A 15945-nucleotide genomic window follows, 5' to 3' on the forward strand; every position below is an offset into this window, starting at 1 on the left:
AAATATAGTTTTGTGAAGAAACATACATAAAAATAACATTAAAATATTCTCTACTTTTTAAATATTAAAACAATCCACTTAGTTAAAATTGCTCCCTATGAGTGGCTCGTGGAATCGGAGACGATCTTGGTAGGTGTGCAGTTTGTGCATGCATGCCAAATCCCGAGGGTCCAATACAGTTAATGTCAAATACCTCTTTTGTCGCATCACTAGTATATCTCAAAGGACGCGACAAGGTTGTTGTAGATTTTAAACATTTTTTACCATAGCTGTAAACATCTAAATATGTTACACTTAATTGTCATTTGTTTTCTAATTAATTAATTTTAGGACCAGGTGTCCATGGAAATTTCCAACTTTTCAGTCACTCTCATTGAACTGGAAAAATTTGTCTTTATTACATCTAATATTACGACGAAATCAGTCCCCACTGTACTTGGCTAGAGATTTGTTCAGTTAAGCTTTTGTTTAAGTAAAATTCTGGATCTTTCAGCAGGGTTTTACTTATGTCCCTAATCTCTTAATTATTTAACTACTACTTAAGTAGAAATAAGTTGAAACCAGTTACTTTGTACTTGAATATTTGTAGTCTTGGGAAAGAAGTGGAAAGACAAATTTTTATGACAGCTGATACATAAATTGTAAATTTAAGAAAAATAAATTCTAGATCTTTTTTTGTACCTAGTGCATCTCATTCATTAAATTTAGTTGTAAATGATGCTGCCAAAGTAACAATTTTTTTAACATTGTACAAGAATTGTACATGCTTTTTTCTACATCACCTTATAGATAGGACATATGAAATCATAATACCACTGGTTTAACATTGAAATCAGTAAATAATATAAGATGGGAGAGCAGAATAAAAATATCAAATATTTTAATGGATTTTTTTAAACTCCTGTCAACAGAACTATCATAAAAATGTACCAGTAAATTCCTATCAGTTGGGTTAAGTTATAAATCTAGTCATGATTCACATAATCGAGTGAGGGCATCCAAATATCTAGCAGGCAGGCAGCTAACAGCCCAGAACTGGTCCTGGATAGAATCATTGGAAGCATATTGTGTGTGTAGCTTCCACCGTGAGGTTGGTGCTATGTAAAGCGCATGCGCGAATGTGTGTAATCTCGCTGCTTGGAAGCTGACCCAGTTTTGACAATACAGCGCTTCCATTCCACCACTGATATTCAAATATACAATAGCAATCTTATCGTTTTTTTCACATGTAGTATAGAAATTTGTAATAAGATACAGTACTTTGAATTAATTAAAATTAATATTTTATTATAACTGCATTATGTATGTTAAAATATGAAAATAATCATGCAATATGTATTTATATTTTAGAAAATACAAGGGAAGCGGTGCTTCTACCACTTCAAAGGACGGCACGCCATTGTTTGGAACTGATTTTATTTTTATTAATCTATTTTTCATTTACATCAAGTTTATAAATTGGAATGTTAATTCTGAACTGAGTGGCTCTGCAAACTGTTAATTTTGCTTTGACTTTTGACTGCTAATGGCATAAACCAGCATTGAAGTATAAATAAATATATATTTATTGTTTGTTATTGTATTTCATTTAACATGCTGTTGTTTTAATATGCTATTAGCAAGTGTGATCAGTTGTTTAAATTTGAAAATAATTTGTAAGCTGCTCATGAAGAAACTCATTGTTGAATTACTTTATACTGCCCTAGATGCTTACTTGGCTGCATGCCAAGGTATACAAGTCACTGACCTAATTTGCTTCTTATGAAGCAAATTGTTATTGGCTTGTTTACTTAGCTGTTTGCCAAGAAAAGTCATTCACTATTTTATAAGCAGGATATTAAAGATGTATTACACTTTTTTAAAACAAATCATTTAATTCCTCTGATAGAAAAAAGTATTTTCAAGTCTAATTATTAAATGCCCTCACATTGCATCATTTCAATGCTGATTGACTATGAAAGCAAATGATGACTAGATGTTGCACAAAGTACTGTACATGACAAACTTTTTTGTTAATAGAAAATTGCATCTGTGAGTTATATGCTATTGCATATTATAGGCAGGTGATTATGATAATTGACTTAGTGTTGTTTGCCTGTTTCTTTCTCGTAGTACTGCCTTTAATAACTGCCAGTGTGTAATTGAAGAAAGAAATGACACCAACTTGAACAGTTATAGAGGAATGAGCAAATAACAATTAAAAATGAATTAACATTTGAAGCACTGACTTAAGGCTTGCATGCTACCAACCAAACATTGAGACTGATAGCATGGAAAGATAATTGAAAAATGCCTACTTACCTAAAGATAATCAAAATTTGGTTGTAGTTATTACTATAAGCAAAAACTTTTATAGTATATTTTTATAATTTTACTTCTTCTAAGACTTGTTAACTTTGACATTATAAAATCAGTAACAATATGTATGACTAAATAAGCAGATTCTACTATAATAATGCTTTGAACATTGAAATTGGATCTCTGTTTATTTACCATAATAGTTAAAACCATTATATAAACTAAGAAGGTTGCAAGATCCAAAATGTAAAAGAAATGACCCTTGCACCTTACAGTTTAATAAAGTTTTTTGATATTTTACAAATGTCTGTACAGTACTGGACTTTCAGACTACAAAGCAAAAGTTATAATTTCAACAATAACAGATAGTATGAAACTCAGATATAAATTTTAAATTCAGTATTTATAATAATAATTTTTTGGAAAAAAGCAGTTTTAGTTAGTCATGAAGAATAATCATTTTATTGAAGAAATATAGATCAATAAAATCATGGAAATCCAAAGTACTTTAATGATTGAATTTTTTCAAAAGATTTAATCTCCAATTTAAAAAATTTGAAATAACTTTTACAGAGATATTTATATCACTTGTATCCAGTGACGATCAACTAATTATTAATAATTAGCAAAATAGTGATAAAACTGCTTAACAGTATTACAAAACTGTTAAAACAAATTACACAAACAAATATAGGTTGAGAATCCTTGATCTGTTGGAAAGAACAAGTATTTGTTTAAATTTTGAATGTATGTACTCTGGTAAGCATATGTTAAATTGGGATCAAACTACAGTTGAAGAATACAAAAATGTCACATGTGTGTATGTATATGCTACCGTGAAAGACTGAATATTTGGTTATATTATTATACATTCAAACAATTGTATGTCAACAAGCACAGATAAGCTTTGATGCAGGTCGAAACAACATCTCAGAAGCTGATGTCGACAGAGGCAACAATCTGTCATCAAATCCTTTGTGGGTACTTGGAGATAAGACAAGGTTGTACCTCTCTTTCCAACAACAGTTTGGTGGAAACTGCCCACTTTGTCACTGGATGGCATTTTTGTTGTTTTGATCCCGTGAGGTGGGGATCGGTTTGTCAGTCAAGTGGCAGAGGATGAGAGGGGTCGTCAGTAAGGCGTCAGCAATATTCAAATAAAAGACACCATTAACACATCAGTTTGTAATTTGTAAAGAAAAGTTATTTTCCATAGATGAGATTTCTTCTCAAGAAATATTGCTGAGAGAAGCAGCTGTAGCTAATTCAAAAAGTGGAGGGCAAGGCTATACACACAGTCATTACAAAAAGAAGTGTTTCACGAATAAATGCAGTTGTAAAAGCAAGGGACTCTTGTTCAATTCAAAGTGCCATAACAGTTTAAATTGTTACAATAAATAAGATTGTATAACATTAATCACATAATTTATGTATAAGTTTATTATTGTATTATTTTCTTTAATGGTTTAGAATGTAATGAACCTAAAATGTCAACAGTTTATTTACATGTGCTGTTACTAAAGCTTTCTCCTATTTTGACATATTAAAAACTTGCATTTTTGTCTTGAATAAAAATATTTTTATTACATCAACATTCACCATAAGTGCATGCTGAATGTCGACATTTGCTGGTGTAAGTGAGAAATAATGATATTTAGCAAATATTTCATGCATACATGAAATGACTGTGTGAATGCTGACATTTGCCAGATATTGGTCATTCACAGTAACATATATACATACATAAAAACTTCATGAGAACACTTGGCAAAAGTGGTATGGGGAGAAGACTGGAATATTCTCAGTATTTTATGGAATTTTCCATTTCTGGTATATCACATCAGTACTCAAAAGAAACCTTCACATTTTGGCAGTTTTCAGTTTTTGGAATTTTGAATAAATGCCTCATCCTTTATACGAGGGTCGTTCAATAAGTCCTTAGAAAAAGATAGAAAAACAAATTATTTTAGGTAGATTTTGTTTATTTTTCAACATAATCTCCTTTAAGCTCTATACACTTTTCCAAGCGTTTCTCCAACTTTTTTAAGCCATCTAAAAAGTAAGATTTCGGAAGGTCCTCAAAATAGGCATTTGTTTGGGCAATGACCATCTCGTTTGACGTGAATCGTTGTCCACCAAGCCATTTTTTTAAGTTTGGAAATAAAAAAAAAAGTCACTGGGGGCCGAATACGGTGGATGTGGTAATAATTCAAACTTTAATTCTGTGATTTTGGCCATCGAAACTGCACAGGTGTGCACCCGTGCATTGTCTTGATGGAAGAGGATCTTTTTCTTTTTCAAATGAGGACGTTTTTCCTTGATTTCTTCGCTCAACCAGTGCAATAATGATGCATAATACTCTCCAGTTATTGTTTTTCCTTTTTCCAAGTAATCGTTGTAAATGATTCCGCGTGTGTCCCAAAAAACCGTGGCCATCACCTTCCCAGCCGATTTCACTGTCTTCGTTTTCTTTGGAGCCCTTTCGCCTTCAAAAACCCACTGTTTTGACTGTTCTTTGGTCTCATGGAGTATATCTAGTGTATCCATGTTTCGTCCACAGTTATGTATAGACGCAGAAACTCGTCAGGATTGCGACGAAAAAGTGCCAAAAATGCCTCAGAGTCGACCACACGATTACGTTTATTCTCCACTGAGAGCAAACATGGCACCCATCTTGCCAAGATTTTTTTCACACCCAATTTTTCCTGCAAAATTGAAAACACTGTACCTTGTGATATGCCTGTGGCCTCAACTATTTCACGCACTTTGATTCATCGATCACTCAAAACCATATTGTGGATTTTGTCAATCATTTTGGGAGTAGTCACTTCCACTGGACGTCCCGAACAATGTTCATCTTTTGTGGATGTATGACCACGTTTGAACTCATTTACCCAATTGTAAACAGTTGCAAACACAGGAGCAGATGTGCCATGAACTTCATCCAACTCAGCTTTGATCTCTTTTGATGTTAAGACTTTTAAATATAAGTGTTTAATCACCACTCGAAACTCACTTTTTTCCATTTTTCTAAATAAACAAAAGTTTCTTGCTTCAATTGACAATAAAAATTAAACCATATGATGGATATGACTGAGATTTTCACAACTGTCTAGTGAGACATCATGCTTACAAAAAACGCGCCATTTTTGAGGCTACGAGCGCCATCTATTGGATTTTCTAAGGACTTATTGAATGACCCACATACTATAGGAAACAAACTTTAATCTTTCATAATTCAGCATTCCCAAATTTCCTTTCATCTCCATATTAGAGCAAAATCATTTTGTAGAAATGCCATGTTGTATGAGGGATACCTATATATATGTATGCAGTTATGCAATGATAAACCTGACATGGAATTATTATTGCAAAATTTCAGTCGGAAAATTTTTCTTATCAATTCCCTAAGCATAATGATACGAAAATTTCAGAACTTTGGAACCTGATATTTTTGAATGGATCATCAGATCCAAATTAAAGAACTTATTACACATTTTGCTTAAATATTTTAAAGTCTGACTTAATTTGAAATTTCTCAAAATAAATAATAATTTAAATTTCAAATTATTAATGATTTATGATCTAACTTAAATTGTTAAAAATATTCAGAAGTTAATGTTTGATAGAGAATTTGATTTGTCTCAATTGAGAAAGAAAAGATTTGTTTGGAATATTATCATGAAATAAAATTGAATTTCAATATATTTTAAATGCAATAAAGTTTTTAGAAAAGAAGCATTTCAATTTTCTTTCAAACAGTTGCATAAATGTCATTACTTAATATGGAATAATAAAAATTATTCCAAACATCAATAAACTGAAAATATAGGCTTAAAGCAAGAATTTTCATTCTTTTTCTTAGTAGAAATGTTTCAAACTTATGCATATTCAAATAGAATATAATATACCCAAACAAATACAAATTTGAATTTGTTTAAATTTTTTTGAAGTATAAAAATATGCTAGTAAATTTGCCTATCAAGAATGATGGATTATATGATGTCTACTAAAGTGAAAGTAAATGAAATAACTATCAAGTACAGTATTTTATCAAAAAAGAAAAAAAATATGATGATAAAATATCTTTGTGATAATTTTTGACTAGGAGCAATCAATGGCATTCACAGTTGTAGCCCTTAGAGTTATTTCAAAAATTGGCTTTCATCACTGCTTTGACAAAGGATATGAATGCAGGTAGAAAAATGTACCAGTAGCTGCAGAATATACTTATTTTGAAGGTGGTCTTCTATAAATATTTGCACTATAAATTTAGTAGATGCTACATAAAAACTTTGGTTTATTGTAGATGTATAAATACCAAACATTCATAAGTAAATTAATTCTGTTTAATATAAATTATTGCAATAATATGGGCTAAATTTAATTTGTGTTTTCACCAAATGAAAATATATCTTTGTATGTGTGTTTGTGTAGATTATATGAGTGATTTTGCATTTCTATTTATTTGATATAATTTACATTGGCTTATTTTAAACTACAAAATTGAGATGATTTCAGTGTCTAATAGAATACTTAAATCATATTTTTTCCAATTATTTCAATGTTAAATAGTTTTCTGATTAATAATTAGATGACTTATCAATCATTAAATTACAAAATTGATTTTTTTTTCCTTTTGTGAATCTGTTATTGTCACTCCTTTCATTGAAACATTCTAGCTTTGGACTTCAGCCAAAGAACTATAGATGTTTTTCTGATTAGATTTTTTTTATTTCTTTAGTGGAAATTTATAGATGATAAGTATAGCATTTGCTCTTTTAAAATTATGTAATTATGCTAATTTTAAATATGTCCTAAATTCATACATGAAAAATTAAACATTTTTAATGTATTTATGTAGAACTTATTAATAAAGAAATGAAACAGCAATTAAGCTGTATAATTTAGTTTCTTATCAGTATAATAAACTACATTGATAACATTTTAAGTGACTTTTTATATCCATCAATATCCATAAGTTTTTTAAACACAGAAAGTAGATATTTAACATTGATAGCAATTATAAGGAATATAATTGATTAGTGTTGTGACATTTATCAAATTTAATAGTTTTTGCTTTTTAAACGAGAGTAAGTTTATTCTAATAACTTCATATTTCTCTAAATTGCATATATTTTTAATTACATTTTTCCCCTGAATTTTTGTTGTTTAGACCATTTTTGCAGGTCTGACAATTGGTGAAATTTTAAAAACAGCTTTACATAAGGTAGACTTCACTACTGTTTTTGTTGTTTTACAAACATGACAAGGTAAGTTCTTGACCTAAGGCCAGGAACACACACGCGTAAAATTTTGCATAAAATCTAGCATAAAACAGAGGGCGTAAAAATTTTTCTGAAATTTTGGCTGAAACATAACTGAAAAAAGAGTAGAGCATGTGTTTACTTTTTACACCAAAATTCCTCCAATAAAGAGAAGTTTTTGTGGCATCAAAGTAGACACGGGATTTTATTCTAACAATGGTGGCAATGAGGGTTAACCCTACAATTGTGATGATCTCGAAAAAACAAAAAATAAATGAAATAGAGGAGTTTATTGAATCTGTTTGACCACATTATAAAGACATTGCATTTAAACAACGTTTATGGATGACTATAGGTGCTAAATTTCAAATAACAGGTAGGTCTGGTGGAATCGATATATAGGCCTAGTATTTAGATCACATGTTCTTTATTTGAATTCAGAATACAAGTCTATTAATTTAAATTTTCTATATTATAACAGAGGAAGTGGAGAAAATATGGAAGGCACAAAGGGATAGATATATGAGAGGAAAAAATTAATAAAATGTAGCACTGTTAGTGGCAGTGGCATTTCCTATTCAGCCAGAATTTTTATATGTGTGGTTCTGGCATAAAAGTGTAAAACAGAAACTGAACCAAAAGCTGATTTCTGATTCAGTTTTCTGCCACACAATTTTACACGTGTGTTCCTGGCCCAACACAGACAAACAAATTTTTTTAGCCTAATTTACAACCCTGCATAGTAGCAATTAGGCTAATTATTATCTGATAACATTATATGTACAGTACATTAAAACATTGTAAAACTGTCCAAGTTTCACATCTGCCTGTTATAGTTTTTCAGCAGGTATAGCTTGCATCATACAACATGCATCCAACTGATGTTCAAATTCTTCCCTCACTTGCTATGGCATATGTCATCACTCCTCTCATGGCAGCCACATTTCTATGGCTGTTACAGATTACTCATATTACACAATAGCAAATGATTTTGAGTTTGCAAACTGCAGAATGCAAAATTTCTTCTCTGCTGCAGACTCATTTTCATTAATGACACTTCCTAGATTTAGGAAATGACAAGGTGTTTGATTGTAGATGGGAGATGAAACTCAGATGGCTGCTCTATCAATTGGTGCATGCTTTTCAGATAATAATTCTTCTTCTGCATGCCATATCAGAATCCTGATGTTGGCGAGCACCCGGCGCAAGTTAATAGTGGTTACTATGCGCCAAGGTGTATCCTGGGGGAAGTTGCATCCAGAGTGGTTCCCCATTGCCTTCTCCGTAGCACGATGTTATGCGAGGGGAAAGAATGCCTTCTGGGAGGTCTTATAAGGAAAATTGGCCCCCATTCAGGTGTTACAAACATGGAGAAAACCCAGAAAAACTCCACGTGGCCAGCCCATCCGAGCACAGTGCGAACCCGCAACCGAACTCCCAGTATTTAGCGATGGAACTGTTCGGCCACTGGTGGGCAGATAATAATTAACATAATTAAAATAATTTAAAATGGTAGCATTCATTTTGGAAGATCCTGTATATTTGACAACAAAAGTAATTATTCTGTTATTTGTAGAAGTGGAATATATTAACAATTGTGTGTGTGTGTGTGTGTGTGTGTGTGTGTATGTATGTTATTGAATCAGTGATAATTTATTTTATATATCTATGATAATTTTTTACAAAACACTTTTTATTTTTATTAGAACAAATGGTGAATCATTGTATCAGGTATTGGGTTTACCAAAAACTGCAACTCAAGATGAAATCAAAAGAACTTACAGAAAGGTATTTAATTTAAGTAGTTAGAATGTAATATAATATAATCCTGAAATTCTGATAAAAATCACTAAATTTTTAAATCTTGTTTATAGTAAATGAATTAATAGAATTAATCAGTTCTTAAGAATAAGGGGAAAAAATGATATTCAAACTGACAGTATTCTATTTTATAATTTATTGTATATCACACAATTGAAAATTCTTTGATTTTTAAGATAGCATGATCTCTCTCATATTTTATATATTAGAATTTTTATACTCCATCAATTTTAAGATCATATAATATTTAAGTTCATTCAAACACTTAAGAGAGAAAAAATATAATCAAGCACAAACAGATCCTGAAAACAATGCTGCTTCTTACATATTATGACTGGTAGAAACAATAAAAAACTATATACGGAATAAAAACAACAAAAAAGTACTGAGCATGGTCAAAAACAGTCATCCCAACAAAATAGTGAAGTGTCCATGTTTCACAAACAGGCAGCCAGAATTTAGCCCATTCTCCATATATGTGCAACTGCTGAAATGTTTGTGATCTTCATTGGTCCATCCTCTGTTTCAACTAGCACTGCACATTTTCAATAGGTGGTAAATCTGAACCGTTTTCAGGCCAGGGAGTAATACTGAATGACTATTTGTTGCACAGGATCTGGAAGAGGTTTACCTTGTGACATTTTAGGGCTTCTGCACTATCCCTTGATAAAGAACTTTAACTGCATCAGTTTGATGAATTCTGCAACAGTTTATAAACATTATTTTCTATTGGTCATCTTTATTTGGTTTTTTTCTATATGAAAAACTTTCATTGGTTGCTGTTGATGGTATAGTTACTCCATAAATTTGTGTGTGCATACTTTGTTTTCCATATGCATTTTACTTTTCTTTTGCATGTTATGGTTAATTGGCCGGTTAAATTTTGTATTCAACTTTGTGTATTTGGTTATTTCCCCATTTATAGGTTTAAGCAAACTTCACTGATTTTGAGATTTTGTATAATGGGATTTACTCATATGTTGTGTACATGCAAGTAAGAAAAATGTTGTCAAAACAGAACAGTTATAAGTATTGATTTAATAATGAATTTCAGGAAATTCATTATTAAATCTCAGGATTATTAAATTCATTATTAATTTCAGGAAATAGAAAATTAATCAGCAAAGAAACATAATTCAGATAAAAAAAAATTTTACTTTCATTGTTTTAATTTATTACTCAAATATTTTTTTCTTTTTCAATCATTTCTTTGTCTTTATGCACTTATAATTATTACTGCAGAAGATAAATGCAAGCATATTCTAACACAGGCATGGCCAACATATAGCCCATGTAATGAATTTATGTGACCCGTGATTAATCTTTCAGTATTAGCTACTCAAGTCAAAATAGCTCAATGAAAAATTCTGACGCCTAAAAAAAATAAAGGTCAACAACTCACTGCGTGTTTGGAGTTAACCCTCCATTACAAATCTCGTAAGTACAGCATAGAATGTTGATAAAGCGTGATAATGTGAAAAATGTATCTGTAATTGCTATCTACAATTTAGTCTCTATGGGGTGACACCACAATGAGATCTTGCACCACCTCAAAATCTTCCTAGGGTAGCCTCTGGTTTAGCTCATGAAAAAAGTTTTCTTTCCAATTTGGCCTGGGGGCAAAAACTGTTGGCCACCCCTGTTCTAACAAGTCATTAAAAAATTCAGGGAACTTTGCATGGGCAGTCTCTTCCAGATATACCCTTACCATTGAGTCACTTCCATTATGGGCCTGGCCAAATTCATGAAGATTATGTAAAAGAGACCCTCTTAGTATCCACAGGGAAAAGCACCAAAATGAAAAAAAGAAAACAGTGATTCAAGCTGACTATGATTGATAAATCTTTTGTTTTTTATTTTGAACTTTAATTTTAAGAATGTAATTTTTGCATAACATCTATCACAGGAACTACAGAATAAAAAAAGTAAATAAAAAAAATAAAATAGATTGACAATTTAAACTATTACTATTTTATGTCTTCTCTGGGTAAGTACAAGATAGTTTGTACATTTAAAGTACAGCAAGTCCTCACTTAACATTGTTTATAAGTTCTTGGAAATTGTGACATTAAGTAAAACTACATATAATGAAATCAATTGCACCATATGCTAAATGATATAAGCAAGAATTAAGTTTCTTATTGAATTGTTTCAAACTTCCAGTATTTTAATTTCTACCTTACAAAATCAGTTTTACTGTTTTCATAAAAAAAGTGTAACAACAATAACTGTAAATGATTATAAATGTACAGGATGATAAACTTGGGACTGTTACTTTGTTCAATATTTCAAGATTGCACAGTCACACAAAGAGCATGTAATGTAAAACATACCTTTGTCAACTGCTTTATCATGAAATACATGAAACATGAATGGAACAATTCTTTGTCTTTTTTTACATTTTATATGGAGATATTCCACATAGCAAGTTTTCAGTTCAGAATGAATCATCTTGCACTTGTATCTTTCTTCAACAACATTATAACAAAACAACATTAAGTAAGCAATTGCTGTATATTGAATATATATGTTCATATAAAAAAAATTTTCTCATAACAGAATATTAAGTAGTTATTTATAAAGTTTAATTTCCATACAAGTTCAATAACAGAGAACCTTCAGAACTGTATATTATTGTCTTTAACTGATAACTATTATAAATAAATATTGCTTAAATTTTAGTTGAAATTTAAGAATTGTAATGTCAAATAAAAAAATGTGTGTGGTTTTTTACAATATCAAAAATATAAAACATTGCACAAACTTTGGTTTTCTGATAATGTGATTAAATTTAAGAAATGCATAACAATATTTTTATTTTTGAAAATAAATAATAATAAGAAAATGTTGTAAGTAAAATACATAAATATTGCATAGCATTCTGAAAAATATTTTTTCTTATTAAAAATGTTTTTCCACTTTTATAGTAGTCTATAACTGTTTAATTTTAAAGGTCTATAATAAAAACACTCCCAAGAAAGGCTAAAGCATGAAATAAAAAGCCATCTCAGCATCATAAAATATTAAAATATAAAATATAAATTTTTGTCACTGTACAGGTATATTAAATAAAATAAAAATTGTTTTCTGTAAAACTCTGTAGCATTATCTGTAAAGCCAGTATAATAAATCGTGATATTAGAAGATACATACATGTAGACAAAAATTTATATTCTAGTAAGAAAAGGACATTGAGGCATTTTAATTAATTATAAAATATTCTTGACACTTTATAATAATTTTACTGCCTTTAGAGCAAAGAATGGCATTGTGAAGCAGTTTGGGACAATTTTAGCCTACTCTGCAGATAGATCTTGTAGTATGCTGTATTTACAGTCTGACCATATGGAATAAAATAACCCCTAGTATGTCTTATGCAAAGATTACTATTATTATTACCTTCATAAGAGATGGGTTTTGCAAAACTTGTCCAGAATTTCCACAAAAACACATCAACACTCAACAGACTGACATTTAACTTTGATTCATAGGTTCTGGCACATGTTTTATTGATGGAAATTATCCTATTCAACATATTGTCTCCATTTTTGTAACATTCCAAGTTTACTTTTACATTTCATTGTTTGTGTGGCACCCACTTTTCTGTAATTTTGCACATATATAATCTTGTCATAAAATTTTATACACAGCAGTACTGATGCACAGTAGCTTGATCAATACCTGTATGTATCTAACTCTTTCAGAGACCATTGCCTGTCTTCCTCCATGCATTGTGCAATTATGACACAAACGGCATTGCTATAAACAGTCATAGCATATCCTGCATGTGGCATGTTATCAATTATCTCTTTCACATTAGAATGCTGCTACCTACCTTGTGACATGTGTGTGGTTAGAGTTATTGTAAGCTCTTTGTGACTTTTGCTTGTGTTTTTTTTTTTTTTTATGAAGCACTGCTGTTTTCAAGTAATCACACTGTTTTGTCAACTAATAGTGAAATCTCAATAGAGATTGAAAACACACTTTGTACTTGACTCTCTTCAAAGTCCCTGAATGTCTGCAATGTCTATTAACAGCATTAGATACTAGAAGTTATGATTTCTATATAGACACACACACTCACACCTTATTTCTTTGATTCTGAGGTGTACTATGATTTTGAAATTGAATTTTAAGATTTATTTTTTGTTTTTTGGATAGAGGAAATGGAGAGAGAAATTTTTAAATTTTGTTTTTGTTAAGTAACAAAGTAGAAAAATAATACTAATATCATAAAATAGATAATGTTTGGTGGCTCTACTTCTGTGTTCTTTTCAAATAAAATAACTCAGTTTTAATGCTGTTTAAAATATTAAATTAATTTTTCTGTAAGAATTTGATTTCATTTAATTTTATGAACCTGTTTCACCTTCAGAATCTTTAGAATTTAAATGTACTTTGCTAATATTAAACAATGCATATGTGAATTAAAATATATAAACAGGTGTATGGTTCAATAATATTAAGGTATCTCTCTCCTTCTCAGCAATATTAATTATAATATACAGGGTTCCTAAGCACCTGGAAAGTCAGGGAAAATCAGGGAAAGTCAGGGATTTTCATTAGTGTTTGGAAAAGGTCAGGGAAAGTCAGGGAATTTGTCAAAAATTGCCAAAAAGTCAGGGAATTTGTCTCCTTAACTGCATTGTTGATCTCGTTTGCTGAATATGGATGACCAATCACAGCCATCTGCAGGCGGCAAGAAGTAATGCTGCAATCTTTAAAACCCGAGATAACTCGGGCAAGTTCCATAGCGTTACATAAAACTCGGGCATTTGGGCCCTCCGAAAAAATTTTTGTTTTTTTTTTGGATTTTTGGATGTTAAGTCTCCAAATTTTTTCAAAAATTTTTTCCCGTGCGAAAATATTTCATTGCGATTTTAATATACCTTTAATGACGCACGATTAACGCTTAATTGTTTTTTAATGGGAGTTTTTTTTATCAAATTTCATTCATCGTTCTAAAGTAGTAGTGCACGGATTTTACTTCGATAAAGTTATTTAAAGCTAGTTTCTGATGTCAAAAACGACCTCCAATAGTTTTTTAATTTTTTTAAATTAATATATTTTATTATATATACGTTTAATTAAGTCGGGGGGTCGGAAATCGCAATAAAAAAACGTANAAATGTCACTACACGTTCTACATATTATGTAAAAAATTTGTTACTTAATTTTTGATGTGTCTAACATTATAATATTAAGGTAATCAAATGAAAGTGACCAATGTCATTTATTTTCAAACTGTTATCTGTAAGTTGAAAGTAATGACCACAAACATTGAGGCATTTGTCCCATTAAGTAACAAGTTTGGTAATTCCATGTTCATAGAAGTCCTTTGTTTTCAGCTTCAGGAAGTCTGTGACCACCTTCTGCAAATCTACATTTGAGAGAAACTTATTAAATTTAATTATTAATAGTAGTGAAAAAATAGCCCAATGCATTATTACAATAATAATGCTTAGATTAATAATTGTTTTGATTTGTTACATATATTTAACATTACATAAAAATGTTTTTGTGATTTTCATATTTTCTTGATTGGAATTAACTTTTAAATATTTTTATAGTAATAAATTAACTTTATTTAAACTTCTTTAGCTAGCTTTAAAATATCATCCAGACAAAAATCCAAATAATCCTGAAGCAGCAGAAAAGGTTAGCTATATTTTATCATTTTATTTTATTTTTTAATTACTATTTTTTAATTATAAAAAATTTCTACAGTTTAAGGTTGTCAATAATGCAAATTCTATTCTGAGTGATGAAACTAAAAGAAGTATTTATGATAATTACGGTTCATTAGGATTGTACATAGCAGAACAATTTGGTGAAGAGAATGTCAATACTTACTTTGTTCTTACAAGTACCTGGTGTAAGGTTAGTAAATTTATAAGTAGTTATACAAGAAATTTGGTTGATATTTCCCATGTATTAAAAAAATATTTTGTAAATATTATTTTTCAGGCACTGGTAATTTGTTGTGGAATTTTAACTGGTTGTTATCTGTGTTGCTGCTGTTGCTGCTGTTGTAACTGCTGTTGTGGAAAATGTAAACCACCGCATCCTGAAGATATATCCGATTATTCTAATTTGCAGGTATTTATGAACATTTAACAAATTAAAGATATATGTGTATATTTAATTTTAGTAAAATAACATTAGTTTTTTCTGTGATAGTCCATTGTTTTTTCCATCTATCTTATTCTAAAATTTACTTGTTAATGATTGACTAATCTTCATGAAAGTTTTCTTTGAATTTATTTTAATTAACTGTTTTGAGAAGTTATAAATTTAATTTCTCAATAAAATTGATAGTTGATTATGTATAGTATTAACACTAAATGAAATGAGCAGTTATTTATTGTGAGATCATCACAATGCTGGGCTGAAATTTTTAATCATATATATATGATTAAAAATTTCAGCCCAGCATTGATATATATATATATCATTTTAAATTAAATAAATTAAAAATATCTTTTTAAATAATAGCACATACAGTAATTTGCCAATTGATTTATACCAGTTAATACAAAACTATTGCAATTGAATGTTT

The 15945-nt window shown here is 30.0% G+C and overlaps 1 protein-coding gene across 2 annotated transcripts in view; it reads left to right on the forward strand.

Annotated features, from left to right (window-relative positions):
• Nucleotides 1-15945, forward strand: part of LOC111631906 (dnaJ homolog subfamily C member 5-like) — a 48965-nt gene that overhangs the window by 19470 nt on the left and 13550 nt on the right. For both annotated transcript variants that reach the window (XR_002757775.1, XM_023376242.1), the window contains exons 2-5: nucleotides 9272-9353; nucleotides 14988-15044; nucleotides 15114-15266; nucleotides 15354-15485. Coding sequence is in view for 1 of the 2 variants with exons in the window: in XM_023376242.1 (XP_023232010.1) it covers nucleotides 9272-9353; nucleotides 14988-15044; nucleotides 15114-15266; nucleotides 15354-15485 (424 nt within the window). In the remaining variant the exon portion in view is untranslated. The remainder of the gene's footprint in view (nucleotides 1-9271; nucleotides 9354-14987; nucleotides 15045-15113; nucleotides 15267-15353; nucleotides 15486-15945) is intronic.

The sequence above is a fragment of the Centruroides sculpturatus genome, unplaced genomic scaffold, assembly GCF_000671375.1.
Source record: "Centruroides sculpturatus isolate CEXI.00-Female unplaced genomic scaffold, Cexi_2.0 scaffold718, whole genome shotgun sequence".
Lineage (NCBI taxonomy): Eukaryota > Metazoa > Arthropoda > Arachnida > Scorpiones > Buthidae > Centruroides > Centruroides sculpturatus.